At 42.1% G+C, this 12,200-nt stretch overlaps 1 protein-coding gene across 1 annotated transcript in view; it reads left to right on the plus strand.

The window, feature by feature from the left end:
* The window catches only part of LOC138208921 (protein sidekick-1-like), a 239,670-nt gene that overhangs the window by 85,540 nt on the left and 141,930 nt on the right, over positions 1-12,200 (plus strand). The window contains exons 2-4 of the mRNA XM_069167153.1: positions 1,233-1,389; positions 4,942-5,048; positions 6,144-6,291. Coding sequence (XP_069023254.1) covers positions 1,233-1,389; positions 4,942-5,048; positions 6,144-6,291 — 412 coding nt within the window. The remainder of the gene's footprint in view (positions 1-1,232; positions 1,390-4,941; positions 5,049-6,143; positions 6,292-12,200) is intronic.

Genomic DNA, 12,200 nt, shown 5'->3' on the forward strand with positions numbered 1-12,200 from the left:
GCGCAAACTCCACACTACCTGAGAAAAACTGTCCGAGCTGATCTACTAGCGACGTGCAGTGAGGGTCGCATCTTTCAAATGTGCGATTTAACACATGGCGTCCATTTTGCGTGTTTGCCTGATTGCATGTGTAATATTGGGCGTTTCTGCTTGAAAGTGCAAAATACTGGGAGGGGAAATGTAAATACATAGATTTAGCACCCGCAATGATATTTACTAAACCTGAAAGTAGAAATAGACGTAGTTGCGTTCGTATTTCAGTACGACTGAAAGGAACGTATTCATTAGATTCGCACGTTATTAACATTATTGTGGGGAGAAGGAGACGCAGGGAAACTAAAGAATACGTAGAGAACGTGGTTTTACACCCGTGGAAAAAAAAAAGTGAGATGTCAGAGGAATAAATGATTCAGACATATCGTTTGTCCAGCGATGACATTTCTGAGTTATTGAATGAACTGAATTGTGATTTGCAGCCACGAAATACCAACAATTAAAAAACTTCTCACGACTCAGCATGTTCCCGCCTCTGGGTCGTTCCAGCGCACCGCTGCTTGGATATCCCGCCCAGTCCCATTAGTCAGGTGTGCTGTCACAGGTCCTGAATGCGATGTCCCGCAGAATTCACAGGTAGCTTCATCGCAAATACCTCATTCAAATAAAGCGATTTGCACCTGCTATCAATGACGCAAATACTCTTAATAAATCACCCGCAAAACGGGTGCAAAAATAAATGTACAAACTTCTCGAATAAACACGCAATTTAGTCCCCTTTATTTGATATCTTAGTAAATCAGGTCCTAAGTATGCGTCTGTAGATTTATGACTTCAGTCTGCAGGAGTACAGGAATGTTTTATCAGACCTCGCTAAAAGAGTTGAGGATCTCCAGACAGAGTCCTGCAAACACAAACAGCGAAGAAGCACATGTAAATAAATACATACTTTTTATTGCTGCTTTAAAGTCAGATGTACTTTTAAGTCTGAAAACTAGTTATCATATCGAATGTGACATTTGCTAAATGGCACCTGAAAACATTATTACACATTTTGCAGTTTCCAGTCTGAAACTATACACAATAAAATTATTGCTTTGTCGGTGTTTTTTCATACAGAATAGATGGGACTTCTTGGTGTATGAATACAGATGACATTTGCTGTATTGTCTAAGGCTGAATTTTGTTTTTTCAAATAACAAAAATCCCATATTCTTCTGTCTGTGTCTGTCTGTCAGAGGTGGCTCCCGACCTGCGAGGAGGTGGACGGGTGCAGCAGGTGGTGCTGGAGGGAAACAGACTGGTGCTGACCTGCCTGGCTGGAGGCAGCTGGCCCCTTCAGTACCGGTGGACTCTCAACAACAGCAACATCACTGACTGGACACCCCAGTACAGGTCAGTTAGCACTCGACTGGCTGGCTATGTATCAGACTTTTTGTCATAGACCTCTCTGTTGTCTGTAAGTGTGCGTCTGCCTGTTCGTTTGTCGAGCATCCTTCCTCCCGCTGAAGCTCCTCTACATGTTCGGTCATGCCTGCAGCACGAACAAACAGAGAGCTGTACCAGTTGGTAATGGAGTGTGTTCAGAGAAGGTCACAGCATTTAGACAGCAGAGCCAAAGTGAGATTAATAATTACATTAGCGCCATAAATATGTATATGGTCTGGGGGAAAGAAGAGCAGAACCAATCAATATGTCTGAGCCATTTCTTTTCTTTTCTCTCCACACCTCTCGTCCTGTCTTCCTCTGCCCCCCCCCCCCCTCCCCTCTCTCTCTGTGCGTATGTGCGATGGTTGGTAAGAGCTAAACAATCCCTCTCATTGAAACTGCAGCTGTGAAACAAAATTGTTTTTCACATCATTCAGAAATAGAGGGGATCTTGGGAACGGACGCACGCTGAGGGAGGGTGAGGTTGAACCAGCATTTTGTAAGCAGTCGTTCGATGCAGGAGCGGTTTGCGTCGCTCTGGACTGCTCTAAGCGTTCTGGCTGCTTTAGTTTGTCGAGGCCGGGGCGATGCTGAATTGGCAGGGTGCTGTGAGTGTGTGTGTGTGTGTGTGTGTGTGTGTGTGTGTGTGTGTGTGTGTGTGTGTGTGTGTGTGTGTGTGTGTGTGTGTGTGTGTGTGTGAGCAATGTGACCATCTGCTATTGTAAGACTGATTTTAGTGCTACACCTTTACAGCTTCCACATTAACATGTCTTATTGTCAGTTGAATAAAGAGTGGGTCGTCTGGTGAGTAAAACATTGATCCTCGGTTGTTCATGATGTTTCAGACACTGCCATGGATGGCAGCTTTCTGTGTGTGTGTGTGCGTGTGTGTGTGTGCGTGTGTATGCTTGTATTGTTCATGTTGTAGGGACATAAATCTCTACACAGTCCCATTGTGGGGACATGTCTCCTCTTCTGGGAACAAATAATTAAATTGTAGGGTCACGACTTGGCTGTAAGTTAAGGTGAGGCAATTAGTGATTATACTTCTGGGGGGAAATAATGAAAGTCAATGTAATCAATCGATCGAACTTTATTTATACAGCCCCTTTCAAACAAATCAAATGTATTTCAAAGGGCTTTACAAGCGATTGACTAAAAGTAGGATGTTAAAAATTAATTAGAAACTTATGTCCTCTGCAGTGATGGGGACCAAACTGTGTGTAACAGTGGCTGAATGTGAAACACGATGTAAAGAAATCTGGATAAAGGTACTTTATAAATGCAATTCATTCCATTGTCACATAAAATTAGAAAATAATTCAGGTCCATACAGAGTAACAGATTTGATCCCGCTCCACACATCCTCTTTAGAATACTTCTGCTGTTTAATGTAGTGGACAGTGAAAAATTGAGAAGAGCAGTGCTGTAAGTGGAAATGATTTACATTAATGGAATCTTCGGCTCCGTTTTTTCTTTCGCTGTCACTTAGACTGCAGTCGGCTGTCACTTTTTACACAGTGAGTTGGAATAAAAGTATCAACAGACAAGTTAGATTCACAAAAAAAGAAGGAAGTAACATTTGCTTTGTTTTCAGGGACACTGTTGACAAAGGTACGGTATCGTCTTCAAAACTGTGGCTGACAAGTTATTTCTCTAGCCAGCCATCGTGTGAGTTACTGGCAACATAGAGGGAAGTAAGAGATACAACACTTAATTTTTTTTAAATCACAAACGGTCTGTTGAGAGCAGGTATATAAACACATTGTTTGTGGTTCTGTTACATTAAGAACAGTTTTTTAATGTAAAACTATGTGTTCCTCTGCAGTCACACTTATTCAGTGCAGTGCCACATCACTACATCACAGTGTATGAATACATCCATTCTTCTTAGTGTTCAGATCGATGTTACAGGGAGGGTTTAGCCTTTCAGTGCTGTGGCTTAGCCTGGTATTACCAGACCTACATTCACTTTGTAAATAGAGGAGTCTGGCCACGCTCCACTGGGGATTGCTTCTCGTCGTTGCATGCTAATGGACGTAAACCTCTGGTTAATTTTGGAACTATTGGAGCGGCCTTATAGGACCATATAGTGTGTGAAACTCAATAAGCTGTGAGCCCCAATGTGAGCGGAGTGCAGAGCCATGTCGGTAAGTGACCGTTGCAGACTCCAGCTTCAATTCCTCGCTATTTGCTAGCGTTGCTACAACTGTTCGTATCTCCTGATCTTGCACTACTACCCCTGCTGTAGTTGAGACTACATTGAGAAACAAACGCTGGACCTCAACATGATTGCATTTCTCCTCTACTACTGCTCGCTGATTGGTCCGCCATTTAGAGTGACTGAGTACATCTGAGTGCAAACAGGGTTTCCAGACTGTAAACACAGCAAAGACTGAAGCTGACACTGTCTTCCTGTCAAACCTCATTGAAATAGTTATTTTCTTGAATAAGGCAGGGGATTTATGTTCACATGCAATGCCGAGGATATGTCAGAGAAATTGATGGACAAATTATTGTAATGTCAACACTGAACTCTATTTATTGATATTCATAAAGTAAAACTTGTTGGAATTTCCCCAAAAATATATTGCTTGGCCACTGCGACCGCCTGATAACAAATGTAATGGAACGAAAGAGATGCACTGCGAGGAAGTGTCCAATATCAAAATCTGTTTCAGGATCAAAGCTGCTGTGTAATGTGTCATTCCTGATTCAAATGGAATTGCGTGCATGAGTCTTTGATGTACATGTGTGTGTTTGTGTGTACGTACGTGTGTGTGTGGGGGGGGGGGGGTGGGGGGGGTTGTGTATGTTGGCAGCATACACTGACAGCCTGGGAGTTAAATACTTGGCCGTCCTGGTATTCATAATGAGCCCCAAAGTGATGTCCAGTTTTACTGTGTCTATCCGGTTCGTGTGTAATATGTGTGTGTAATATGTGTGTGTGTGTGTATGTGTGTGTGTGTGTGTGTGTGTGTGTGTGTGTGTGTGTGTGTGTGTGTGTGTGTATGTGTGTGTGTGTGTGTGTGTGTGTGCGTCAGCCCATGTGTGTATATCTGTTTGTGTGTTTGTCCGGCATGGCACCAACCTAGATCCTATGCCAAGCTTCCCATTAGTGAAGCACAGTCCATTAAAACCCCATTAACAATCCCTCTTAGAAAAAAAACAAAACATGCACACAGTCAAAAACATTCTCTCTCACACACACACACACACACACACACACACACACACACACACACACACACACACACACACACTGTACACATGCACCACTCCGCCTTCCCTTCTGTTATTGTGATACTTTGACAACCTTAGGCCCAATCCATTTTCTCAAATCAAGGTTATGAAAGGGAGTTACACAAGAGTGCGTACATATGGACAAACGGACCTCCACCTTCTGTCCCTTCTGCCTCCTCGTTGGTCTCCAGTCGTCCCTGGCATTGTATTTATGTACCGCTTTAAGAAAGAGCACGCACTCATTACCTTCCTCTCCATGCGTCTGTCCATCTGTAGGTTGTTCAGACCGTCTCTGAGGAGGACCGACGCCGGCCTGTATCAGTGTACGGTGAGGAACAGGATGGGAGCAGTAATACACCGGAGAACAGAGTTGCAGGTGGCCTGTAAGTACATATAGACACACACATGTTAAAGAGTATACACACTATTATAAGAGCACCAATGCTGGAGTGGTTGAAATGACTGAAGATATTATGTAAGGAAACTTTGTCCACACCAATAAGCTGCTGGTCTCATAAAGTGAAATCACAAATACAGCAAATTTGGTCTTTTTTTAATCATTAAAAGAAACGGGAGAAACAAGGACGATATCAGAAATGTTCCCTTCCTCTCTGGACATGCGGTTCTATTTCAGCTGGACGATAATATTTTAATTTAGTATGTGATAAGCATTTAAATATACGAAAGATACTCAGGCTAATGCAAAAATAAAACACAAATTGCCTTTTAAAGAATAATTGCCTGGTCGCACCGGTATCTAAAACAGAAAAAAATCAATGAACTCGCGGCACGTAAATTTGTGCCATTGACCATCGGGGAGCCGTCTTGACAGTGCTGACCTTTGAGGGAACTGAGAGTCCAATTTGATCAAACCTCCTCTAGAAACTGCTCAACAAAACAGGATTGGTTTGCAGGGATTGATAGTGAAAAGACAACTTTTGAATAAAGTATTTGTTTATTGTGCTGTTACCAATTTAAGTAAAGAATTGTTTGCTATCGCAGAGAAAATGTCACAAAGTGCTTCACAAGCATCAAATTGTACAAAAACAGAACATAGCAGTTATGAGATAATAAGAAAAAAGTAATAAAAACAAACATTAAACTATAAGCAACAAAAGACCTTAAGAGCACAGAAAACTAATTAGCTCACGACTAGCTGACTGAGATCTTTTCCTCCTCTTCAGTAAAACGCTTTATTGAATTAAATTATGTTGGAGTCCTGAGAACAAAATGCCAGGGGGCCATAAACAAAACACAAAGAAGCTTGTAGAAGTTTGTCGCTGTAGAACGGCGCTCACGTGTTAGCGTTTAAATTACCCATTAGGCCTGCCAGTATAGTTACTTTGTCACGTAGCCTCAGGAGATACATACTTCGAGAAGATAAGCGGATATATTGAATTGATTTTCACAAGAACAGCGCTGAAATCTGATACATTATTAGTGAGACTCATGTTTTCCATCCCTCTCTTTTCGTCAAGTTTTGGGGAATTTCACTGCCGACGAGCAGAGAAAGACGGCGACTCAGGGCCGAGCAGCCATCATCAGCACGCCCCCCCTCGCTTCATTCCCGCGACCCCTAGTCACATGGTACAAAGACGGACACAAGATCATCCCCAACAACCGAATGTAAGTCTCTCTTTTACTCTCTCTCTAGCACACACTCGTGTCTATATGGTGTCTTATGCAGACTCACGAGTACAAAGTGTGTCTAACGAAATACCACTTGAGATCAAATTTAGATTTTCCAGTTCTTATCCCTCAGTGCTAAATTAATTAGCGCGCTCCAGAAGCACCAAAGTTCTTTTTAATCCTTGCACGTCAATTGTTATGAACAATAAGCTATTTAGATAACTGACCCTTTTCATTACAAGGCTTAGGACAAGAAAAGATAAAATGGTCTTTCCAAAGAATCAAATCTACAAGGATATTAAGTAATTTTAATTTTAGGTGCATGCTCTTTTATATTAATTTGAGATATGAGGGTCTGAGGATGTGTTGTGTAAGCTGTACTTCACAGTCTTTTATTTGAATGCTTTTGTCTGGCTCCTTTTGAAATGCCTGCAATTTGCATATTATTTTTTAGTTGCAACATATATCCTGTCAGTGTCATTATTTAGAAAAATGCCCATACAGTGTATTAATAATGTAGTTGTTCAGAGCAGGGAAGGAGGTTTGGTTATGAAATGTTTTCAAATGAATGTGCTATAGGTTCAGGCTGTAGCCTAAGTTATTTTAGACCATGCACCTTTTTAAATCTCCTTACCAGTGGAAGAAGTTGTTGTTATAGAGACCTTCAGTGATTTTATTAGGCTCTGCCCACACTCTTAGATAACTAAGTTCCCATTAAGAACACTAACTGCTCCCCAGTGTGTTATTGAATGAAATTGTCAGTGGCCTTGCTGTACACCTAAACGGCCAGCCAGCAACTTTTTACACTTTTTTTAATGACAGTCACCACCTCAGAAGTTTTGTGGAGTCAGGTTACATAAGCAGTCTTTTTTTGTTGTCTAGTTCATATCAAGTTTGACTTTGCCTTATAATTTGAACGAACATGGATAATGTTCTCCTGTTAACTTAATGGGGCTTCATTGAGTGTGGCTTAATGACACTGGACTGCAATTATTTTGCTGCTCAAGACGCTGTCTGAATGGAAAGTGTTTACTGTCAGTGCATCACCACCACACTGTTAGCCTCCCTAAACTCCCTGCTGCTATCCAAGAAAAACACAAAGCAAACTTTCCTCGTTACTATAACTGATTATTTCATGACAACAGCAATTTACATATTTTATAAACCATACATACTCTCGACAAAAACAGGCTTCAAAACTATCAAGATTTAGTCTCAGAGTGTTGCTCTTGTCATGTTCACGCAGTCCTTAATGTCACAAATAAGACCACTGCTACCACGAGCACTTACATATAAAGGAATAATTAATATCTGAAGTCAGTGTGAAATAAGGTTTCCGACAGCTTCAAATCAGAAACCACTTTCTGTCACATCAGTCTCTCCATTCATTTTAAGGCCACTTATCCATGTTAAAATAGCATTGACAGCAGGTCATGAAGAGCAGTGCAGACCCTGCTTTCCCCACATACATCCTCCTGGTCCTTTTTTAAACATCCTCAAGTGGTCCGAGAGTCGCTAATGTGTCTACGTCCAGCCTGACAGAACTGCTGCAGAGGCAAATAATCATTTAAAAATGGACGAACTATTCACATTATTCCTATACTCTAAATGAACCCTGACAGAAATGGAGTTTTACTAGTTTCTTCAATTCAATTCAATTTTATTTATATAGCACCAAATTGCAACACAAAAAGTTATTTCAGGGCACTTAACCCAGTAAAGTCCTTGCAACAAAACTTTACAACATTATACAGAGGAACCCAACAATTCAACAATTCTCACGTGAGAAAAAAAATCTCCGTTTTAACAGGAAGAAACCCCCCGACAGAACCACGTTCATATGATCACAAAGGACAAACTACCAGAAAACATCAATGTGTTTGTCAGCACTGCTCACTAAAAGATTGGGACACAAGTGTCGTTGCGGTAAAGTGACGTCTGGCAGGAGGGGTCTGCTCTGGAAGTTTCCCATTCAGAGCAACACTGATGAGTTGTCACATGTCAATAGAGACAAATATATACAATTAGTAGTAAAAGCATGAAGTGAAGACTACTAACCTTGAGTTGAAGCTGGGGAGGCTGCTGATATTGCAGAGTAAGCGCTGATGTAACAGTTGCAGCATTAAGTTAGCAGAGCATTTAAAACACAATATGGTTTAACAGTGAGCAATCGGCTGCCTCGGTTTGGCAGGTGTGCTCACCTGAGCAGTCGGCCGAGAGGTCTGACCTTCTGAACGTCACATAGATGACGCTGTGGCCAGTGTTGGAGCCGGTTTTTGTGGCTAACATTGCAACACTGACTCCATTACTCTTTGCTATTTATCTTAATTAAGTTGAGAAAAAAACTGATAAAACATGCTGCCAAAAAAAGCACAGTCCATGCATTTTATTATTTGGACAAGCCATTAATTCAGGGATTTCCTCGTTTATTTACTGCAGGCATAGTTAGGTTGGACTGAATACCCAACTGCTTCCACTAAATTCATGAGAAATTAAGGCATTTTTATGAAATACAATGTCTCTGACTTTCTGGTAATAACGAGCAGAGGTGCTAATTCACACAGCACAAGGTTGACATTCAATGTAGGAGGCAATTTATTTAGACTATATACCAGTTTTATACAGGAGGGTGAGAGCCTCCAGTAATTTGATAGAAAAAAAAAAATCCATCTCAGTTAACAAGTTATCGGGTATCCACAACAGAAACTGCGAGATTCATCATTATTTAAAACAGCTGGCACAAACCAATAAATTTAGAGGGGGGAAAAGTGACTTTGATCATCAATCTTGTTGCCATATCAACAGTTGATTAGAAGCTCAGACTACATTTACTGTTAGCTGAGCCAGCTGAAACAAAACCTGTTTTCACGTCATAATAGATAACCTCTTTGTAATTAGCCAGATCCTTAAAAAGTTTTGTCTTAAATTCAAATTCAAATACAAACATTAGACCTTAAGGTTGTAGTGTCTCATAAATGGGAATTTAATACCTTGTTTTAACTTTTAAATTCAATCTTGATTATGTAAAAAAATGGGAAAATAGAATCTGAATTTGACTGAATCCTGACCTTTGTCCTGATCCTTTTTTTCCCCAGACCTCTGATGTGAAAAAACAGTCTGAATCAGAGTCAGAGACAAATACACAGTGTTTCATCAATTAATATTTAATCCACCTTCAGCAATAATTCTATCCAAATCCAAATTAAACAGCCGTTGTTTTGAACCTGCCTCATGTTCCCCACGGACGAACGAAAATACGTTGTACTCTTAAAAATGTTGGGATACAATCTAAACAAATGGATAATGTCCAAAGTAAGGCATTAATAAACATGATATTATTTGACTTCGGTATCTAATTATCTGCTTGTTGTTTAGCAGGACACAAAGGTAAAAAGTTGACTGAGACTAAAAGACGTGACTTGAAGATACTGTTTGTCCTTGACTGTTGAGATAATGATTTTACTGTTAATAGGGTGGGTACACACTTTGTTTGGGCGTGAATACCTGATGGGTGTGAAACTTGGGAGCTCACAGTTGCACCAGTACCCGTATCCATGGCAACAAGATAAAAATGACAGCTGGTTCTACCACTTTCAAAATCTGGTAATGTTAATGTATTTTGTGATATAGAAGTTGTTTGAATGACATTTTTTCATATGAACACCATAATAACATTTCATCCTAATAATTTAACTTTTTCCTCCTGTTGTTTCTGCTCTTCAAAATAAAACGTACACACCTGTAAAATGACTCGAAGAGTTGAATCTCTCGACATCATTTTCAGGTATTCATATAATCTGGATCAAAACATTGATCTCTGCATTTTGAAATAGAAGATTCCGATTCGCTTGCAGCCCACATACACACACTGTGATGAACATTCATGCATAACACTTCCTTTGAACCCTCCTAGAAAAGACTAATTTGCACCTTTCTTCACAGCTCCCCTCTTGTCTCTACGAGACATGTCTTCCGCTGTGCTTCCCCCCCTGCCTCACCTCCCTGCTCCGTCTCTCACTCGTACTTTTTGACTTCTAAATTCTTTATATTGCTTTGTTCTCTCCGTAGACCGTCCTCCGCTCACTCCGCGCCTCTTTTACGGTCATTATCATGCTACAGGAAATAGCGTTACACAGAACCCATAAACTTCTGTTCCCGAATAAACTGCTTAACTGCTGCGGCGGATGCACGCAAATACACACACACGCACACACACACGCACGCACGCACACACACACACACACAAAATCTGTCTCCCCAGACCAATCACCGTTGCGTCTACCTGAGCGTCTCTCTGTGCGCTCATGCGTGTCAGAATGAGTGCCGTGAATATTTGCACAGCCCTGCGTGTGTTACAGTGTATGTTTGCGTTTGTGTTTGTGTGTGAGGTTACGCTGGCTGATCCCGCGGTCCGGTGAGACGGGGCCAGATGGTGCCTGGCGGTTGGCTGTCTTCGCGGTGACCGGGCTGATGATGTCGTTTATGAAGTTTATTGATCCGATATGCATCACTCCCACAGTCCCCGGCCCCATCTCACTGTCCGTCTTTCTGTCTCTCCCACTGCTCTCAATTTATGTCCGTGCGCCTGCCCCTAACCCCACTCTGCATATCCAACACGCACACACAGTCTCGCTCCCTCTGTCTGTCTACACCCCCCCCCCCTCCACACACACACACACACACACACACTCACACTCACACTCACACACATCCTGCCTGTCTATGAACATTCCCAAACTCCCCAGCCCTCAAAATATTGGCCAGCAAAGAATTTACAAGCTGTCACTTCCCACACACTCTGCTCTAATCTAATGGAGCCCTCACTCCCCGTCCTCTCCATCTCCCTGCTGCTCTGCAATCTCTCTGATTTGCCACCCCTCTCCTTCCCATCACAAAAGCTCCGTCTTCCCTTCATCGTCCTGTTTTCACTCGGGCTCTGAACTCCAGGCATATTCAGTCTGTTTTCTTGTCCGCTGTCCAGCAGCAGTCAAAACAACTTTGCAACAGTGCTGCCACCTCAGCGCTGCAGACATTGATATATATTTTCGCTGTGACCTGCTGCCCAGGTCGAGTAGAGCGAGCTGCTGTTTTTAATTAGCTCTGAGGCCCGTGGCAGATGGACGTGAAATGATTCTGATAGCCAGCAGCTTCAAGAGGACGGACAGGATGAAGAGAATTAGAGCTCTCTTTTCCTCCTCCACCAGGGACACATGGAGCTCCGATTGATCAAATAAAGGCAGTGATCTATGCAGAAGCATGTCAGGACAGACAGTGAATATTTCAGTTTCTTGTTGCGGGGGAGTTGAGTGGTGCGGAGAGCAGTGAAGTCACAAGGCATCAATGTCAGGACTGGGCCTTGTGGGAAATATTTCTCTTCAGACCTGGCCGAAGCTGCCATATGCTGAGGAGGTGTGTGTGCGTCTCAACATTCATTCATTCATTTTAATTTGTGAAACACCACTTTAACAGAGGGAACGATTCATTATTTTGCCGCTTTCCATCACACGCGCACAGCAGAGGTCTGAACAGAAGGAACTTTCTCGGTGTCTGAACTTTGCGAGCAGATGTTGTGTGTGTCTGTGCCTGCGAGCGTGTGCACTTACCCGTGTGTGTGTATTAGACAGATAGCAAGATCAATAGACAAAAGAGCATCATTTGGAGACAGACTCAAAGGATGAGTTGGCTTAGATTCCACCACACGTTGAAAATACAAGCGGCCATTTGAAAGGTCTTCAATCCACAGCAGCAGCGCCGCAGTTCATAATGACTCTGTTTCTCACGGCAGCCAAAGGGGAGGATCAAAGTGGCTGAGAAAGAGGTAGAAAAAGACATGAGAAAAAAAAACTCACAGGAAATGAATATGGAGTACAGAGTTTAAGCTCATTTCAATCCATTGTGTCTGGAAC

Source organism: Embiotoca jacksoni, unplaced genomic scaffold (assembly GCF_022577435.1).
Source record: "Embiotoca jacksoni isolate LCO1_2020_lvr unplaced genomic scaffold, fEmbJac1.0.p SCAF_4, whole genome shotgun sequence".
Classification (NCBI taxonomy): Eukaryota; Metazoa; Chordata; class Actinopteri; family Embiotocidae; genus Embiotoca; species Embiotoca jacksoni.